The sequence below is a fragment of the Emys orbicularis genome, chromosome 15, assembly GCF_028017835.1.
Source record: "Emys orbicularis isolate rEmyOrb1 chromosome 15, rEmyOrb1.hap1, whole genome shotgun sequence".
Lineage (NCBI taxonomy): Eukaryota > Metazoa > Chordata > Testudines > Emydidae > Emys > Emys orbicularis.
In genome coordinates this window covers 21,177,999-21,194,984 of record NC_088697.1, presented here as the reverse complement: position 1 = coordinate 21,194,984, position 16,986 = coordinate 21,177,999, and the positions used below count along the sequence as shown (strand labels likewise).

Here is a 16,986-nt window from a genome sequence, read left to right as displayed (position 1 = left end):
TTTTTTAAGTTTTTTCAAGTGTCCAGTGATTAGGATGAAGGCTTAAAAATAATCACAATAAACCAATAATTTAAAGTTGGTTTGGGAATGCAAATTTCCAAACTAGATTATGTTCTTGAGCTGCTGGTATTCTCAGGAAAAAACACAAAAACCCATGAATACCAGATATTTAAAACCCTTTGCATTTTGATGTGTGAGAGTATTTCATACATGCAGCACTGATGTGAAGCCATAAGTAAGCTTTGCTAGGAATTTGTAAGCAAGAAACAAGCATGTCTGTCTTTCTCTCTAGAATGATGAAGTCCTCTGTACATACAGAAGAGGATGACTTTGTTCCAGAGCTTCAGAGAAGCATTCATCCCCGAGAGAGGCCGGATTGGGAAGAGACTCTCAGTGCTATGGTAAAGCATTGTTATATTTTATATATGCCTTGCTTTCTGTCCTGATCAGTGTTACAATGAGCTGCCCATTGGTTCTTTTATAGTTATAGATTTTGACGTTATGTTCTTCTATTTCAAATCATTACTGTATGCTGATTACACAGTAGTCTGAAGAATAGTGGGATGCATTCCTTCCGCTTGCAATTCACTGATGGGAGAGAAACTCACGCACGGAGGTTCTGTCCTATTAATACATGCCCCTAAGCAGGCCTAATAATCAATTAAATGGTCCATAATGTCACAATGATTTTCAATCTGCATTAACCTCTTTTTCAGCATCTATCTCCAGTCTGAGGGGAACATCTAGTAAAAAACATGCTCTTTAAAGCCCACAGCGTTGTACAGAGAAAATTAGCAATATGTTGGCTGTGTCTGCATAAATAAAACATTGGCTTGAAAACTAAACCCCCACCGTGACTAGAAGAGTAGAAAAGTAACCGGCGAGTGGATGTTTCCATGCTCAGTGAAGCCAATGGAAAGCGGGCACTGAGTTGGGCCATTAGACAGTTGTGGCCTGATTTTTCAAATGACAGCTCAGGTTGACTCTAGTGGGAGCTGGGGTTGCTCAGCTTTGGAAATCAGGCTGTTACTCTATTAGCAATGTCAGCGGGCTTCCTTACTTGGTGGCCTCGTGAAGTGATCTTGCATCACAGCACCATGGCCTGACGTCTGTTAGCGTGGGGCTAGCTGAAGCTTGTAGTGTGTGTTCATTTTATAACTTCTAATCTGAACCAAATTGCCTTATTAACCGACTAGTCTGGTGGAAAAATTCTATTCCAATGAGTGAGATATTGATTCTCTGTGTGTGGGATGGGTTTTTAATCCCCTGCTTTAGAAGAGCTGGGTGCAACGCCCTTCCAAGTAAACACCTGGTAGTAAAAAATTCACCATCTTCACTTGTGATCAGTAAATATTTTGTGCTTTTGTTGTGTCCCCTTTGGATTTGCAGGGCTCATTTTGCATGAGTGTCAAGGTGGGACTCTTTACCAACAATGGCAAAGATAGGCGGGTCAATATTTTAAAAGTAAGCATCGTGCCCCAATCATTTTCTTACCTTTTGGTCACATGATTCTGACTCAACCGTGTCACTTATGTACCTTCCTGATGCCTGAATTGGCTTTTCTGGAGGAGTCAGTGCTTTTTGTCTGGAACCGATAGGAGATGCTATTGCTGGCAGGATAAATATTCTTTGTCTTCTAATTTTTCTCTTCTCTTCCTACTGTGTCTGACCTCATTCTCTCTCCTTTCCCTCCCTCTGCATGCTCCTCCCCCCTCAGCACACTTCCAGCATTAGATCAGGGGTCAGCAACCTTTCAGAAGTGGTGTGCCGAGTCTTCATTTATTCAATCTGATTTAAGGTTTCGCGTGCGAGTAATACATTTTAACGTTTTTAAAAGGTCTCTTTCTATAAGTCTATAATATATAACTAAACTATTGTTGTATGTAAAGTAAATAAGGTTTTTAAAATGTTTAAGAAGCTTCATTTAAAATTAAATTAAAATGCAGAGCCCCCCGGACCGGTGGCCAGGACCCGGGCAGTGTGAGTGCCACTGAAAATCAACTTGAGTGCCGCCTTTGGCACGCGTGCCATAGGTTGCCTACCCCTGCAGTAGATGATAGCAGCAGTTCTGACATCTAATAAGCTCTACCAACAGTACATATCTAATGCTATTAGAGCTTCTAGTTGTCCCTGCTGAGATAGCATGCCATGCTGTCTAGGGGCTGGGGGGAATTTGCATTATTGCAGAGGGAGTGTGTATGTAAATCCCACACTTTGAAATGAAGAGTGGGCTTAGAAGTGTATTAACTCCTCCCCCGCCATACTGGGGTGGGTGTCCTTGGCTTTTCCAGTATTTCAGTGACCAGGACATTCAAACAATGACCTTTCAGGGTATTTCTCCATGTAAGGAATCTTAATCCACTGACAGGGAGGGGTGAATACTTTGACTGGTAACACTGCATTGGAAACATGCTTTCAGTTACTTCTGTGGAGGTCTTGCAGATATATCCATTATATGTTCCAGGCCAACAACCCAATGAAGGTCAGGACTCCAAATCCAGTTGGCTCTTCTTAAAAACTAGGACCTTTTGTCACTTGAAAAGATTTCTTGAGGTTTTCTTGGTCTGTCTTTGTGGCAAGGTAAAGTGATCAGACTCCCTACAGAAGATCTGAGTAACAATGGAATTGTCCCATCCATAAGTTATAACCCTGTCACATAGGCAGCAGTATTTATACCACAACACCTTTCCAAATGACCTTTAAAGCAAGGACATTGGATACCTGGATTCATTCTGTGCCCGACAGTGAGAAAGCATGCTTTTCAACATCACTTAGTTTCAGAGCCAACAAGCCTTGTTGAGACTCCATTCAGGTGAAACGCAGTGCTGCTTTATGAAGCCATATAAGAATCAGACAGACAGAATAATCAAGCAGGACATTTTGAATTCAAAATCATATTTGCTAGAAGAATTGGAAGAAGGTATACCTACATGGATCACTAAAGCATGAAAGGTGATTTGATATCTGGCGGTGTTAAATTTTTGCGTTGACTGTTCTTTTATATAACGTTCAGAAAATGTGCAGATAGCAAGTGTATGTAGACAATGAGTTACCATCTGCCTCATAGTGGGGTTGTATCTTCATTTTACAGATGGGGAAACAAACAAAGAGAGCACCATGCACACTTAATATGATGATATTTTGTTCCAAAGTTTATTTTCAAGCAAAAACAAAAATGTTTTGGGTTCACCAGTGTTTGTGCCCCCTATTGTTTCCCTATATCGTTTTGTCTGTTTGTGACTCTTTACCTCTCATCCATCCTTTGTTAATTCTACCTGTCTCCAATCATTCCCTCCTGGATTGTTCTTCCTCTGTGTGTCTCTTTTTCTTGTCTGTACCTCATACTGCTTCTTCACTGTAACTTAGCAGGTAGATGCATAGGTACACCTTTGATACTGCATGCATGAGAACAAGGTCTGCTCCCAATCCATCTTGTTCAGCAAGCAGTACATGCTTGTGTCCTTAGCTAGCACCATGCTTCTGAGTGCTTCCTAAGACCCGAGAGCGTGGTAGTCTTGTGTATATCACAGGTTGGACGACCCATTGCCTGTAACCTCTAGATGTGTCTCAGGACTGCAGATCACCAGTTCATTCAGCATTGGTGGGTCTTCACTTGCGATGCACAGGTGTTTGGCCTACAAAGCTTTTACTCCTGCTGAATGAATCACAAGCCAGAAAACACACATGTATGCACATGCGCACACACACAATTTGAATTTCAGAATCCTAGAAAAACACACTGCCTTTGCTTCAGTTATTTTTACTAATAAATTGAGCAGATTTATTCTCTAAATCATTGATGGGTGATAAATGCAACCTCATGCATTTAGTTACTTTTCAGAGTATGTCCACCCTTAGGTATTTGTAAAGTGCTTTGTGATGTAGAAGGTGCTATAGAAGCTTTAAATATGCATGTATTTATTTGGGCTAAATTTGATGGTTGTTGAATTCTGTTGACTTCAGTTGAGTTTCAACCAGAGATTACGTTGACCCATTACAATTACTGTGTTCAATCCGTGCCTTTGATACTGTAGCATACTTGTCGTCTTGAATGTTTATGATATTCCTGGGGTGTCATAACAGGGTGACTTCTGGAGGATGGCAAGCAGCACATTTTCAGAGGCTTTTGCTTGAGGCCAAGTTATCTGTATGGTAAGATTAATAACGCCAAAGAGTTGTATAATGTTCCATTCATTGAGATGGAAAGGTTGTTTTTTCGGGGGGGAGGGGAGATTTGGGCAGAAAATCTCCACGTGTAGGAAGCAAAGCAAGCCTGCTGGCATACTTTTGTGACTGTTTTTTTTTCCTATCACTGATTTACAGTGGACTAAAAGATTCACTTTTTCGAGCTTGATACCCTGTTATTTGCATCATGGTTGTTGTCTTGGCCTCAGTTTTACTCATGGATAGTCCTTACAGCTTGACTGTCTAGTAATCTGTGTTTAGGTAGCATCTATGCATTTTAAATGTTGGGGTGATTTTTTCCTCAGCATACAGTGGGTGTTCTGTCCTCTTGATACATGTTGCAAAGGCTTGAAGACTAGACACATTTAATTTTAATATGGATCAGACAAAGCCGGTCTTTTATGTCATCTCTCTGTGCCTTAGTTTCCCCACTTATAAAACGGGGATAACGATACTGACTTCCTTTGCAAAGCACTTCGCCTTAAGCAGTTAATTTTTATTTGCTAGGTGAGTAAAATATCATTAGGATTTTGTTTTTCATTATCCTCATCCTGTGACAGGATTGTTGAGAAGATTTTTGCACCTGAGTTGGTAAACTTTCATTACCATTTTGCAAGGCTGCATTAATGTCTAGCATCCAGATGATAATATCACTCTTGCATTCTTGGAAGCCATGCTCTGCAAAACCCGTTTATTTCCCCATCCGGTAGGTTGCATTTTGCCTAAATTTGCAGTGCACTCAAGTACCCATACGGTCTGGAAATAGAAACCAGCAGGGATTATTTGTCCTGAGGTGGCTTTATGATAAGTAGGAGAGGTTGATTTTCATGAACCAATAGCACTAGACCAGGGGTCGGCAACCTATGGCACGCGTGCCAAAGATGGCACACGAGCCGATTTTTAATGGCACGCTGCTGCCTGCCTGGAATGTACCGTTACTCACTACCTGACAATTCCCTCACTGCTAACTCAATGAATCTGATTGAGGTGATCACATCCTCTCTTTGTCTAGCAACTGAATCCTTCCAGCTCTGAGTGCATTACCTACTCATTAGACCATAAGGGCTGGCCATCATATTGCAGCAGTCTTTAGCATGGAGCTTTTAGCCTTACCATATAATGTAGAAATTCTGGATGTCTGTATGAAAGTTCAGACACTAATTCCTTATTGGGACAGGTGAATTTTCCCTAGATTCGCGATATCATCTCTCATCTAATTTATATGCTTGATGTTGCAATAGTTTGGTCATTCTTAATACACCTGGGATTCCTACCTATGCTAGATCTGTTAACATAAATATTGAGTGCATATTAACTTGCATCTTCCACATACTGTTCTGAGCTGCCTTGATAAGACACCAGCCTGATTCTGATCTCGCATCACTTTGATAACTTCAGTGGAATTACACATGACTTACTTCAGGTGTGAAATAAAAATCAGGCCCCTACTCACCATTCAGATTACATTATGATCTTTGCTATATAAAATTAGACATCTGAGCTGGAATGAAAATCCTATCAGGCCCTTTACTGAAGCAGTGATTAGAAACCTGTGAAATCTGTCAAGTGGCTGTCTTAATACTTCCACAAGCATCAGCTATTAGGGAGAGTATAGACCATGTCATAGCATCTGAGGCCAGATCGTTTGACATACTGAGGCGGCTCTTCAAAGGTGCTGGACACCCCCATCTCCGAGTCAAAGCAGGTTATAAGATCAGGCGGTCTCCATGGGTCCCAGCCAGTGCCCACTGAAATCAATAGAAATGCTCTTTGTTGAGTAAAATAGGCCTGGTGTTCCAGTTGCACTAGTGCGGATGGGAAGGAGGGAGCAGGACAGGAGAGAAAGTGAGGCCTGCTAACAAAAACCTACATCAGCAGTCCAGGGTCCTTCAGCTCATAGCAAAGCTCCTGCAAAGAGCAATTTTAATGTGACACAGAAACATAAAGAGCGTGGGAAGGGCTTAGGGAAAGCATTTTGTGCACCAAACCCCTGAAATTTTCATCTGCTGCTGTAGCTTTTGTGGGACATGGCTGGTCTAACAGTCAGTCCCCAGACTAGAGGATTCCTTCTGGGTGAGAGAATACAACCACCATTGCAGACTGCAAATATATGGGTCTGCTGTTCCATGTTTTTAACTTCTGTTTTTTGTTTTGTTTTGTTTTTTAACACAGGAAAGGTTTAGGATTAATGTACGTTAGTAAAGAGAGTAATGTCACAACTGTATTAATGTGAACTGAATTTTAGTGTGTGTACCTCAGTTTTGCATAGGTGCAAAGTTATTTTCCCCATTTTAAGCTGTTTGATTCATTCAGCCTTTCTGAAAGAACTATATATTTTCCTACTAATAAAGATGTCAGTGCCCATTTCCTGGTGTTTGCTGGGAAGTTTCACTTGAAATCATTGTTTTGTATTTCAATGGCATTTCTTCCAGTATAGCAATGGTCATAGAAACATTTTTATATGGTTTGACTTTATCTCTCTGAAAGGCCTATTTGTCACTAATGGGTCCCCAGCCGTCAGTGCGATGCAGTGAGCCGCGTCTGTCTTGTTTGGCGTGATGGCTGAACTGGCATGACAAATTTTGTTGCACTGTGAGTGATGGTGACTGTTCATATCATAGGTCAGCCTCCAGTTGTGTTTTTCTCAGTGTGTGGAAGTGACAGATGACAGATTATCTGTACGTCCAATATCTGTTAGTGGAATACTCTCATGAAATGCTCTTCGTCCAACGTTACACAACATGGGTGAACTCCCTGAGTGGCCATGTGACATTGTTGGAGTCCTCCTTGTCTCTCCCCCAACCCAAACATGAGTTATTTCTTGCTAGGAGTGAAGACGCAGAAGAACCGATTTTCTAAGCATTAAAACTGAGGCCTTTCTTAGACTCTTCACAAAAAATCCAGCATCTGATTATGACTACTCCCCAAAACTAAAACCAAATCTTGTCTTAGTGGGTAAGCTGCAGATTTGTACTTTTTTAAATAAAATTCACATTTAAGAAAACAAAATGGGTTAAATTCTTCCCTCCGTCACATGTCTGTAACATCATTGATTTCAGCAGGGTTGCACAGTGTGTCAAGAAGAGCAGCATTTGGTTCAGTAAGATTGTAGAATATGTTTGCATTAGGCTTTAGAAAAGGCGATTGCTTCCTGGATATGGTGGAGGCAGACTGACCTGTTTTAAAAAGAAAAGTGTCGTAAAGCCTGATTTCTCAAAATTAAAAATAAATAAAAATAAAAAAGTTGCCTTTGTACTTAAACACCTCCCTCCAACCTTTGCAAACATTGCAGCATTGGGCATGAGAATCAAAACATGAAACTGGTGAAAAGCCCAGCTTTTTTTTTTTCGTTGTACAAGCTGAGTGAAATTAAAAATTATTCTAGTTTTATACAGAGACTAAAAGCACAGTGGGCTCTTCAGACAAAGGTGCAGATAAGCCCTTGCACTGAAAACCTACAATCTAAGGAACTAATTCTGTAAACTCTTATGCACATGAATAAATTTACTCACATCAGGTAGTCCTATTGACTTCCATGGGACTATTCGTGTGCTTAGTTATACATGGGCTTAAGTGCTTTGGATTGGGGCCTAAGTAGGCAATGGAGGGGATCCAACAGCTGGCAAATGATTGAGTAGTGAAATTTATCTTGCATGTTGTTAATTCACTGTTTCTTCTATCAGTAGATCTATTTTTAAATCCATTCTGTTTCCCAGTTTGTAACTTCTTTGAGGCGCTATCTAGGTGTTGGAATTTTTTTGTTTTGTTTTATTTTCTATTTAAGAATTGTGTTTGTAAGGAGAGATATGAAGGGAATCGTTTTTTAAAAAAAAGTATAAACGGGAACCATAAACAGTGAAGAGTTTATATAAAATTATTTTTAGCAGCCTAGAGACATGATCCTGTTGATTAAAGTCAATAAAAGCTTGTCAGTTGATGTCAGGGCTTGAGGTAATAAGACAGGTGAAGAAAATGTTGATTCTGACTCTTTTGTTGTTCTAGTGTCTCTTTTGTATGTACAGCTCTCTGAGATAGGGAATAACTATCATTTTCTAATGATGAAACTGAATGATTAGCCATTTGAATGGAAATATGAATTAGCAAGTAGTTGTGAGTTCAGGCCACTGTGATGCTACAAGAAATGATTAAAAATCCTGTAGAAATAGCCTGTAAATTCTGTAGGGATTGTCTGCCTAATGTCACCAAGAACACCCCCCACCCCCCTCCAGTCTCTCCCCCGCACTGATTCTTGAGTAAGCACCTTCCCCTGAAAAACACTCCAGATGCTCTCCATTTCCTCTACTTCTTATCCCTGCAGGAGAGCTTCAAGAGCACATACCTTGCAGCAAAGGAAGGAGCATACGGATGTCAATTGTGGGAAGGTGGAGAAAGAGAGTGACTTCAGGCCAGGCAGCCAATAATCTTGTCACAATGTGTGTCCTGCAGCTAAAAACTCAGGAGAATTGGGTCGAAAATGTTGGGCCTCCAGGGGTGAAATTCAGAAAAGGCACTGTATGCTTTCAGCTGCTCGCAGGACGTTTCCAGGGGCCCAAGTCACAAGTCCTGAGCCTAAGGAAATGGATGTGGTTGAAGTTTTTGTTGTCGTGTTTTTCCAGAGGTGGAGTTGGCTCAATTAGAAAATTAAAAGTTAACTTTACTAATTACATCAGTGGGTTGGGTTTCATTGTTCCCTTGAGCACACCACGTAGGCTCCACATAGGGGAACAGGAGTCCACCCACCTGGAACAACTTGCAGGATCGGAGCCTCAAGCATTTTCTCTTAAAACCATTACGACCCTTACTGCATTCACCACCGATTCAATCGTTAGAACCTGTCCTCCTGGACAGCCACAGATTCAAGTGTCTGTAACAAATAGTGTTTGAAAAGGTTGAAGATGAAAATTTGGCTCTAACATTTCCCGCTTTATTGCACTGCCAGGTGTGATGCAACCTGGAACAGACATAGGAGGCAACTGAAGCTGAAGTGTGAAGTCTTTGATTTGTATTCATGATGTAATTTCAATCTGATGATCACCTGAATAAATTGTAGACAGGTAGAAGCAGTTTCAGTTACTCATATTTACTCTGTTCGGTGTATAAATTCCCTTTTCCAACGATCCTCCCCAATATCATCTTAATGATAGAAGTATAGAGAGAGAGGGGTTAATGTTTTCAGGGTGTTTGATTTAGATGTCCTGAACTGTAGATTTGTCATCTGTTTAGACTTTAGTGTTCAGGTAATATTAAGCCTGGGATTTCCCCATTTGCTCTTTCTTTTTTTCGAAAACATGTCTTAGGAGGAAAGGTTGAAAGAATTGGGCATGTTTAGTCTAGAAAAGTGATGACTGTGGGGAGACCTGGTATGTCTTCAAATATGCTAAAAAGGACAGTGATTGATTGCTCTCCATGTCCACTGAGGGTAGGACAAGAAGTAATCAGCTTCCTTTGCAGCAAGGGACATTTAGGTTTGATATTAAGAAAAACGCTCTACCTATAAGGATAGTTAAACACTGGATCAGATTACTAAGGGAGGTTTTGGAATCCCTATCATTGGAAGGTTTTAAGAACAGGTTAGACAAACACCTATCAGGGATGGTCTTCTAGGTTTACTTGGTCCTGCCTCTGCATGGGGGCGGGGGCAGGGGGTGGACTATATGACCTCTTGGGGTCGCTTCCAACCCTTCGTTTCTATGGTTCTTTCACTGCATTTCTATCAGCCATTCGGTTTGCTGACTCCTCCAATAGCTGGTTCCTTATTTTATGCATGAGAAGCTCATACTTTCATAAATTAAGATTTATTTTTGGTTAGTATCCTCAGAGCTCACAAACAATAGGTTTTGCTGTTTCTTAATTTAGCCCACAGATAATGGAGGTGCTAATGGATGGCTGTTCTTTGGGAGAAGTACTGATTTCCCCCCTCCCCCCCACTGCTTCCCAGAGGTAAATAGCTGGCACAGATATATACAGGACTTTGTCATTGTAAGCAAATTATGCATTCTGCCCAGGTAAGCAAATGCTGACCCTAGCAGCAATACCAAGGGCTTGGAAGGTGCTGTCAAAATGGGTCTGCAGTGCTCACCCATTAGTGTGTTGGACTGTGCTGTTTGCGTTTGTGCATGCATTCTTTTCTCTTGGAATAATTCACATAGTTCTTTACACTAAGATGACCACAGTGGTTTCCCATCCCCCCCTTCCCTGCTAGAAAGTAATAATAACCACTTATAGAGTGCTTTATGTTTTCAAAGCGCTGGACTAATGCATAATAAATAACTAATGGTCTCTGTAAGTGTTTGTAGATTGCGAAGAGGTGGTGGCTTGAGATGCTGTGAACACCAAAAAGGGCAGGAACTGTCTATTTTTAAGGCACCTTTCACCATAAATATAAGTTAATTTGGAGCACCCCAGATACTTGCACCAGCTTTCATTGGAAATTGTTTCCTCTATCTTTCAAAATACAGTAGAATCAAAGAGTTACAAACATAAGAGTTACAAACTGACCAGTCAACCACACACCTCATTTGGAACCTGAAGTATGCAATCAGGCAGCAGCAAAAAAAAAAAAAAAAAAAAATCTTATACAGTACAGTACTGTGTTAAACGTAAACTACTAATAAAAAGGGAAAGCAGCAATTTTCTTCTGCATAGTAAAGTTTCAAAGCTGTTTTAAGTCAATGTTATAAAAATAAAATAAATTAATGGAGATATCCTATCTCCTAGAACTGGAAGGAACCTTGAAAGGTCATCGAGTCTAGCCCCCTGCCTTCACTAGCAGGACCAAGTACTGTTTTTGCCCCAGATCCCTAAGTGGCCCCCTCAAGGATTGAACTCACAACCCTGGGTTTAGCAGGCCAGTGCTCAAACCACTGAGCTATCCCTCCCCTCCCAGTATCCCTCCCTAGCAAACTTTTGAAAAAAAAAACAACCATAATGTTTTGTTCAGAGATACGAACAATTTAGGGTTGCAAACAACCTCCATTCTGGAGGTGTTCATAACTCTGAGGTTCTACTATAGATCTCAAAAAGCAGTTGTCAATCTTCATGTTTGAATAGAAAGGTAAATGTTTTGGGTTGCAGGTTTGGCTGGTTTGCAGCCTTTCATGGTCACTCCACAATGAGTTTGAAGTCCTGCCGGGTAAATATGAGAGCCCAGCTGAATGAAACGTAGCAATAGGGTGACCAGGTGTCTGGTTTTCGACCAGAACACCCAGTCGAAAAGGGACCCTAGTGGCTCCTGTCAGCACCGCCGACCGGCTCTTAAAAGTCCCGTCGGCGTTGCTGCAGTGCTCAGGCAGGCTAGTCCCTACCTGTCCTGGCTGGCACCGCGCTGTGCCCTGGAAGTGGCCATCAGGTCCAGCTCCTAGGCAGGGGGACCACGAGGCTCTGCGCACTGCCTGAGCACCGGCTCCACACTCCCATTGGCTGGGAGCTGGGGGGAGAGGAAGTGCCTGCAGGCGAGCGCAGCACGCTCAGAGCTGCCAGCCACACCTCCGCCTAGGAGCTGGACCTGATGGCTGCTTCTGAGGCGCAGCGCGGTCCGCGGTGCCAGGACAGGCAGGAAACCTGCCTTAGCCCACCGCTGCACTGCTGACTGGGAGCCGCCGGAGGTAACCCCACGCCCCAACCCCCTGCCCCAACCCTGAGCACCTCAAACCCAGAGCCCCCTCCTGCACCGCAAACCCCTCATCCCCAGAGCCTGCACCCCCAGATGAAGCCCTCACTTCCTCCTGCACCACAAACTCCTGCCCCAGCCCCCAGCCTGGAGCTCCCTCCTACACCCCAAATCCCTCTTCCCCAGCTCCACCCCAGAGCCCGCACCCCCATCCGGAGCCCTCACCCCCTCCTGCACCCCAATCCCCTGCCCCAGCCTGGAGCCCCCTTCTGCACCCATAACCCCTCATTTCTGGCCCCACGCCAGAGCCCGCACCCCCAGTTAGAGCCCTCACCCACTCCCGTACCCCAGCCCCCTGCCCCAGCCCAGTGAAAATGAGTGAGGGTGGGGGAGAGTGAGCCACTGAGGGAGGGGGAATGTAGTGAGCGGGGGGGGCAGGGCCTTGGGGAAGGGGGTGGGGCCTCAGAGAAGGGGCAGGGCTAGGGTGTTTGGTTTTGTGGGATTAGAAAGTTGGCAACCCTACGAGGATGAAAGAGTTTCTGTGTGTTGGATTTTGTCAGTGGGGATGTTGTTGTTTGTTTTGGCTGTGTGTTTAGAGCATTAGAACAATTTGTTAGTATTATCAGATGTTTTTGAAAGCAAATGATGTAAGTAAACTTTGAGAGCCTTGTTCTCAAAATAAAGATAACCCATTTCTTAGTGGATATTTCACATGCAGGTTGAGGTTAGGGTCTCTGTAGTGCTATCCCGGGGGCTAGCCACTAAAAGGGGATCACTCCGGCGCTTTTGTCCAATAAGACTTTCATCTAGAATAGAGAAAGGACATGTGTATGTAATATACTGGTGCGGTGGGGTATACAAACTCTACACTGGCCGGAAAAGGGGTAAGGAGCAACTGTGGGTTCAGTCAGCCTCATCTAGCTTCATTTGCAATAGGTGTCAGCAGGGCAAAAATTCTCATAGAGAATTTTCCAGAGCCTCCCACATCTCTCATCCCCCCCCACTCCCCAAATATGTATAAAAACTCCAGGGTCCAGCAGGGTTGCGAGGGTGTACTTGGGGCTACAGGCTTCAGCTGCTGGGCTGGGAGGGGGAGCTCGGGGCTTCTGCTTGAGGCAGGGTGATGGGATAGTTGAGCTAGGGGCTTCTGCCCTGTGAGGAGGCAGGACTCTGGGCTTCAGCTGCAGGGAGGGGGGGTCTTGGGGCTTTAGTACCACAGAGGGGTGTGTGTGCGCTGCCCCACAGGTTTGAAAATATGTACTTTCCCTTCTCTGCGCTTTTGAAAAGGCTTTATTTCTCTGTGCATAGTACTTTGCTTAGTTTTAAAACAGCCCATGAAATAAAAATGACTTTCGCCCAGCATGGAGCATCCCTGGGAGTCTCTGATAATTGGAACAATCACTTAATTGGCACATTGGCTTCCACTGGAGTTTGCCAATTAAAAGGATTCAATTATCCCAGAATGGAAACTGTATCTTGGGCAGTAGGCATTAATTTATAACAATCATTTCATTTTAATTTGCAGAGCTGGAGAACTAATATTGTTTGTTCTTTATACACACTGAAAAGAGAGCAAACCCATCTTGCAGTGCAATTTGACACCAAGAGGAAAACTTACCAGTCATCCAGGATTCCCTTGCATCCTTAGTATGTTGTGGTATGCAGGGTAGTGAAGAGTTCAGGATTTACCCTACACATCATATTGTTTGAATGCACTCAGATTTTTCCAACATGTGTACCCAGAGGAGCTGCCTGCCTTCATACATGCTCTCAGATTGCTTTCAAGCCCAGAGCTAAGGAATTTCCATTCAGCCTGGAAGTAGTTTGTTAACTTAAGGTTTGTCCTGCTGACACTGGCAGGATTGTTGTTGAGAAGAATTTGTCTTGGAGATGGCTGTTAATGTGAAATGCTTTGAAAGGGAGGGCATAAAGGAAGGCTTCTGTGATTAGGGAATGTAGCAGTTACATTTAAAGGTTTAAAGGTAACAATGTCTATTAAAGTTCTGCCAGAAATGTTTTTCTTTTTCAGATGTTTTCTCTTTCTCATCTGTCTTATTGCTAATGTGCTGATCACCTATCTTTTGTCATTTGTGTGGATCTTTGCACCTAGAAATAAGCAAAGCTGGGTTTAGGCTGGCCATTCAAGGTCTTTTGCCTTCATGGACATCTGCTACATAAGCCCATGGTGCACCAGTGTCTGTCTTGGAATGGAATGAACAACTGTGCACTGCAGTAAATGCAGTCTCTTGCTGTGTGAGATAGTTGGGTCATGTGTTTGCATAACAGCACCGGCAACTCTTCCCTTTTAGTTTTAAAGAGGCAAATAAATAAACAAATGATGGTACTGCAGCTGAAATTTTGAATGCACTCTTATAATTCAAAGCTAAGGTTGCCACAGCACATCTATAATCCTCTGCCACATTGTGTACAAAGGCATAAAAGTGTTTTAATATGCATTATGCAAAATGTGCCTATGCATATGGTACTGTACATATACTGCTCTACTAAACGGCATGCATAATTTCCATATTAACTGTAATTTGGCAAGGAGGGCCAAGTTATGATTAGTGTGGGAACTGCAGCTCTGAATTTCATGATGGTTGTGTATGCAGTGTAGTTGTAGCCATGTCAGTCCAGAGTATTAGAGAGACAAGATGGGTGACATAATATCTTTTATTGGACCAACTCTCACCAACAAAAATTGGTCCAGTAAAAGATACTACCTCAACCACCTTGTCTTTATGATGTTTGTGTGTTAGAATCTTTGCATTAAAATACAGTTCCTTTCATAGGTCTCTGTTGTATATTGAGCATCTTATGGTTTCTCTCTGTGTCTCAGCCCAGTTTCTTACTGGTGACAACAACAGCAACAGATAATACCACCTGAGTTGGGACACATCTGTCATGATTCAAGGTGCAAAGGAAGGGATTAACATTGGAGAATGAACTATCTTCTCACCTTTGGAGATGGTCCCTCTTTAGGCACCTTGTAATGCTGCAGTGTGGGAAATGCTGCAATTGTCTAAGAAGCTGTGCTTCCTTGCTAGGTAAGACTCTAGATTTCTAGGGCTGTCAATCAGTTTTCACCAGCACTAGATTGCTTGGAAGAAAAAAAAAAAATCTATGTGGGAGTTGAAGAAATTGACTTCTTTATAAGGAACCTTTTTAAAAATCAACGTCCTTTGACAAATCATGAAAAGCTGATGTTTAACTTTCTCTTCTTTATTTTCCAAACCTAGGGATGGATCTTAATTGCAATTCAACTGTGGTAGGGAAGTTCAGTATTTTGTAATGGCTTCAAGCTTGAATATTCTATTTAGCACTTGAAATACATCCAGAGAGTGCAGAAAGAGGCTGAGAGCAGTTTCTGAATCACTGTTAATACGTTTGCAGCATTTACCCAAAAAATAAATAAATAAAAAATAAAAATCAATAAACCACTCTTAGTGGGAAGAATTCATTCTCTGGCATGATTCAACAACGGTCAATTGTAAAGCAATTAATTAGCCACTGAAAGTTATGCAGATCTTTAGTTTGAACTGTTGTCCAGTACATTCAGTTTAACACTCCCTTGCTAGGTTTTTGCCAGTCATTGTGGTACATATTGTAAAGTGGGTAAGCTGTCTTGGTAGGTGTTTGTACAGATAATAACAGGAGTACTTGTGGCACCTTAGAGACTAACAAATTTATTAGAGCATAAGCTTTCGTGGGCTACAACCCACATCCGAAGAAGTGGGTTGTAGCCCACGAAAGCTTATGCTCTAATAAATTTGTTAGTCTCTAAGGTGCCACAAGTACTCCTGTTATTTTTGCGGATACAGACTAACACGGCTGCTACTCTGAAACCTGTACAGATAATGTAGTTGTGGAGGATTTTGAGCACAATCCCGGGGATAACTTTCATGTAATAGCCCTAATTTCTTTGTGTTGGTCATAGAGTTTTAGTAACACAGTTGGCATGGACCGTGCTGCCAGGCTTTTCCATTCATCAGGGTTTTTAAGCTGCTTGATCAGAGTCACCCTACAGACCAAGATGTGTCTCATTTAGTTCCTTTACCCAGGTCTGGATTAAGGCATAGGCACTACGTGTCCGGAGGTGTTCTGAAATAATAACTTGGTGAGGTGTGAACTGCCCCTTGCATCTGAGTGGAGTGCTAACTCTCAAGAACCCATGCTCTAGGGGAGCCTAGCAATATTGCCCACCAGAGGACTCTGTGTGTGTGGCCGCAGGGGGGCCCATCTCATGGTATGCTCAGGATTCCCTTAAAATTCCAGCCCTGCCCCTTTACCTTTACTTTTGGCTTTCCACTTGGTCACTTCCCAAGTGGAAATCAAACCATTTGCCTTCATATATAAAGTGTGGGATTTTCGAAAGGGCTTGATGTTTGCCTAATGCTGCTGCTGTTGGACTCAATGGTAAAAATCCCACTAATTTCAAAGTGCTGAGCACTTCTGAAAATCTCAGCCTAAAGACCTCATTCTGATCTTGTATTGGTGTATCAGGAGAAGAGTTAAATCTGGTTTACACTGGTATAAGTGAGATCAGAGTTAGGGCGTATGAGTCAAATTTTACTTAAAATTATGCCAGGGCAAATCTGGAGTAACTCCAGTGGTTTAAATGGAGTTACTCTAATATTATATCAATGTACCTCAGAACAGATTTGGTCCTAAGATTTTGTCCTATCCCAATACAGTCATCTCTCTCAGACACTCATACTACAAACTGGCCATGCATCCTCACAATTATCTTGATCATTCTGCTTCAAACAAGCTGAGAGCTAGAGAGAAGGGGAACTTTTGGTTCTGCATTTCCTCTTGTTCTGGTATGTGGCCTAAACTGCAAACAAGAAATTACTGCTCTGCTTGAAAGCATCTAAAGGGACTATTTGGCATAGTTAGAGAACAATTGTAACTATTAATTCTAGTTTGTCGTACAGCATTTTTCCTTTTGTTTATATGAGGTCAGCTGAGTACTATTGGTTACTGAAACTGGATATGATATACTGTATTACAGCTATGTACATTTTAGGGCTAGCCTGGTTTTACCTCAGCCTCTTGGTGCTGTAGTCTAAACATGCGGGAGATGCATGGTCAAAAAGGTCCATGATTTAAAACTCTTCCCATCTAGTAGCCGCAGGAGAGAAGGAGAATTTCCTTGGAGGATTAAAGGGCTAAGCCATCAGTTTCTGGAG

At 42.4% G+C, this 16,986-nt stretch overlaps 1 protein-coding gene across 1 annotated transcript in view; it reads left to right on the top strand.

The window, feature by feature from the left end:
* The first annotated feature begins 293 nt into the window (after nucleotides 1–293).
* ARHGAP32 (Rho GTPase activating protein 32) overlaps nucleotides 294–16,986 on the top strand; it is a 224,743-nt gene continuing 208,050 nt past the window's right edge. Inside the window, exon 1 of the mRNA XM_065417162.1 lies at nucleotides 294–401. Coding sequence (XP_065273234.1) covers nucleotides 294–401 — 108 coding nt within the window. The remainder of the gene's footprint in view (nucleotides 402–16,986) is intronic.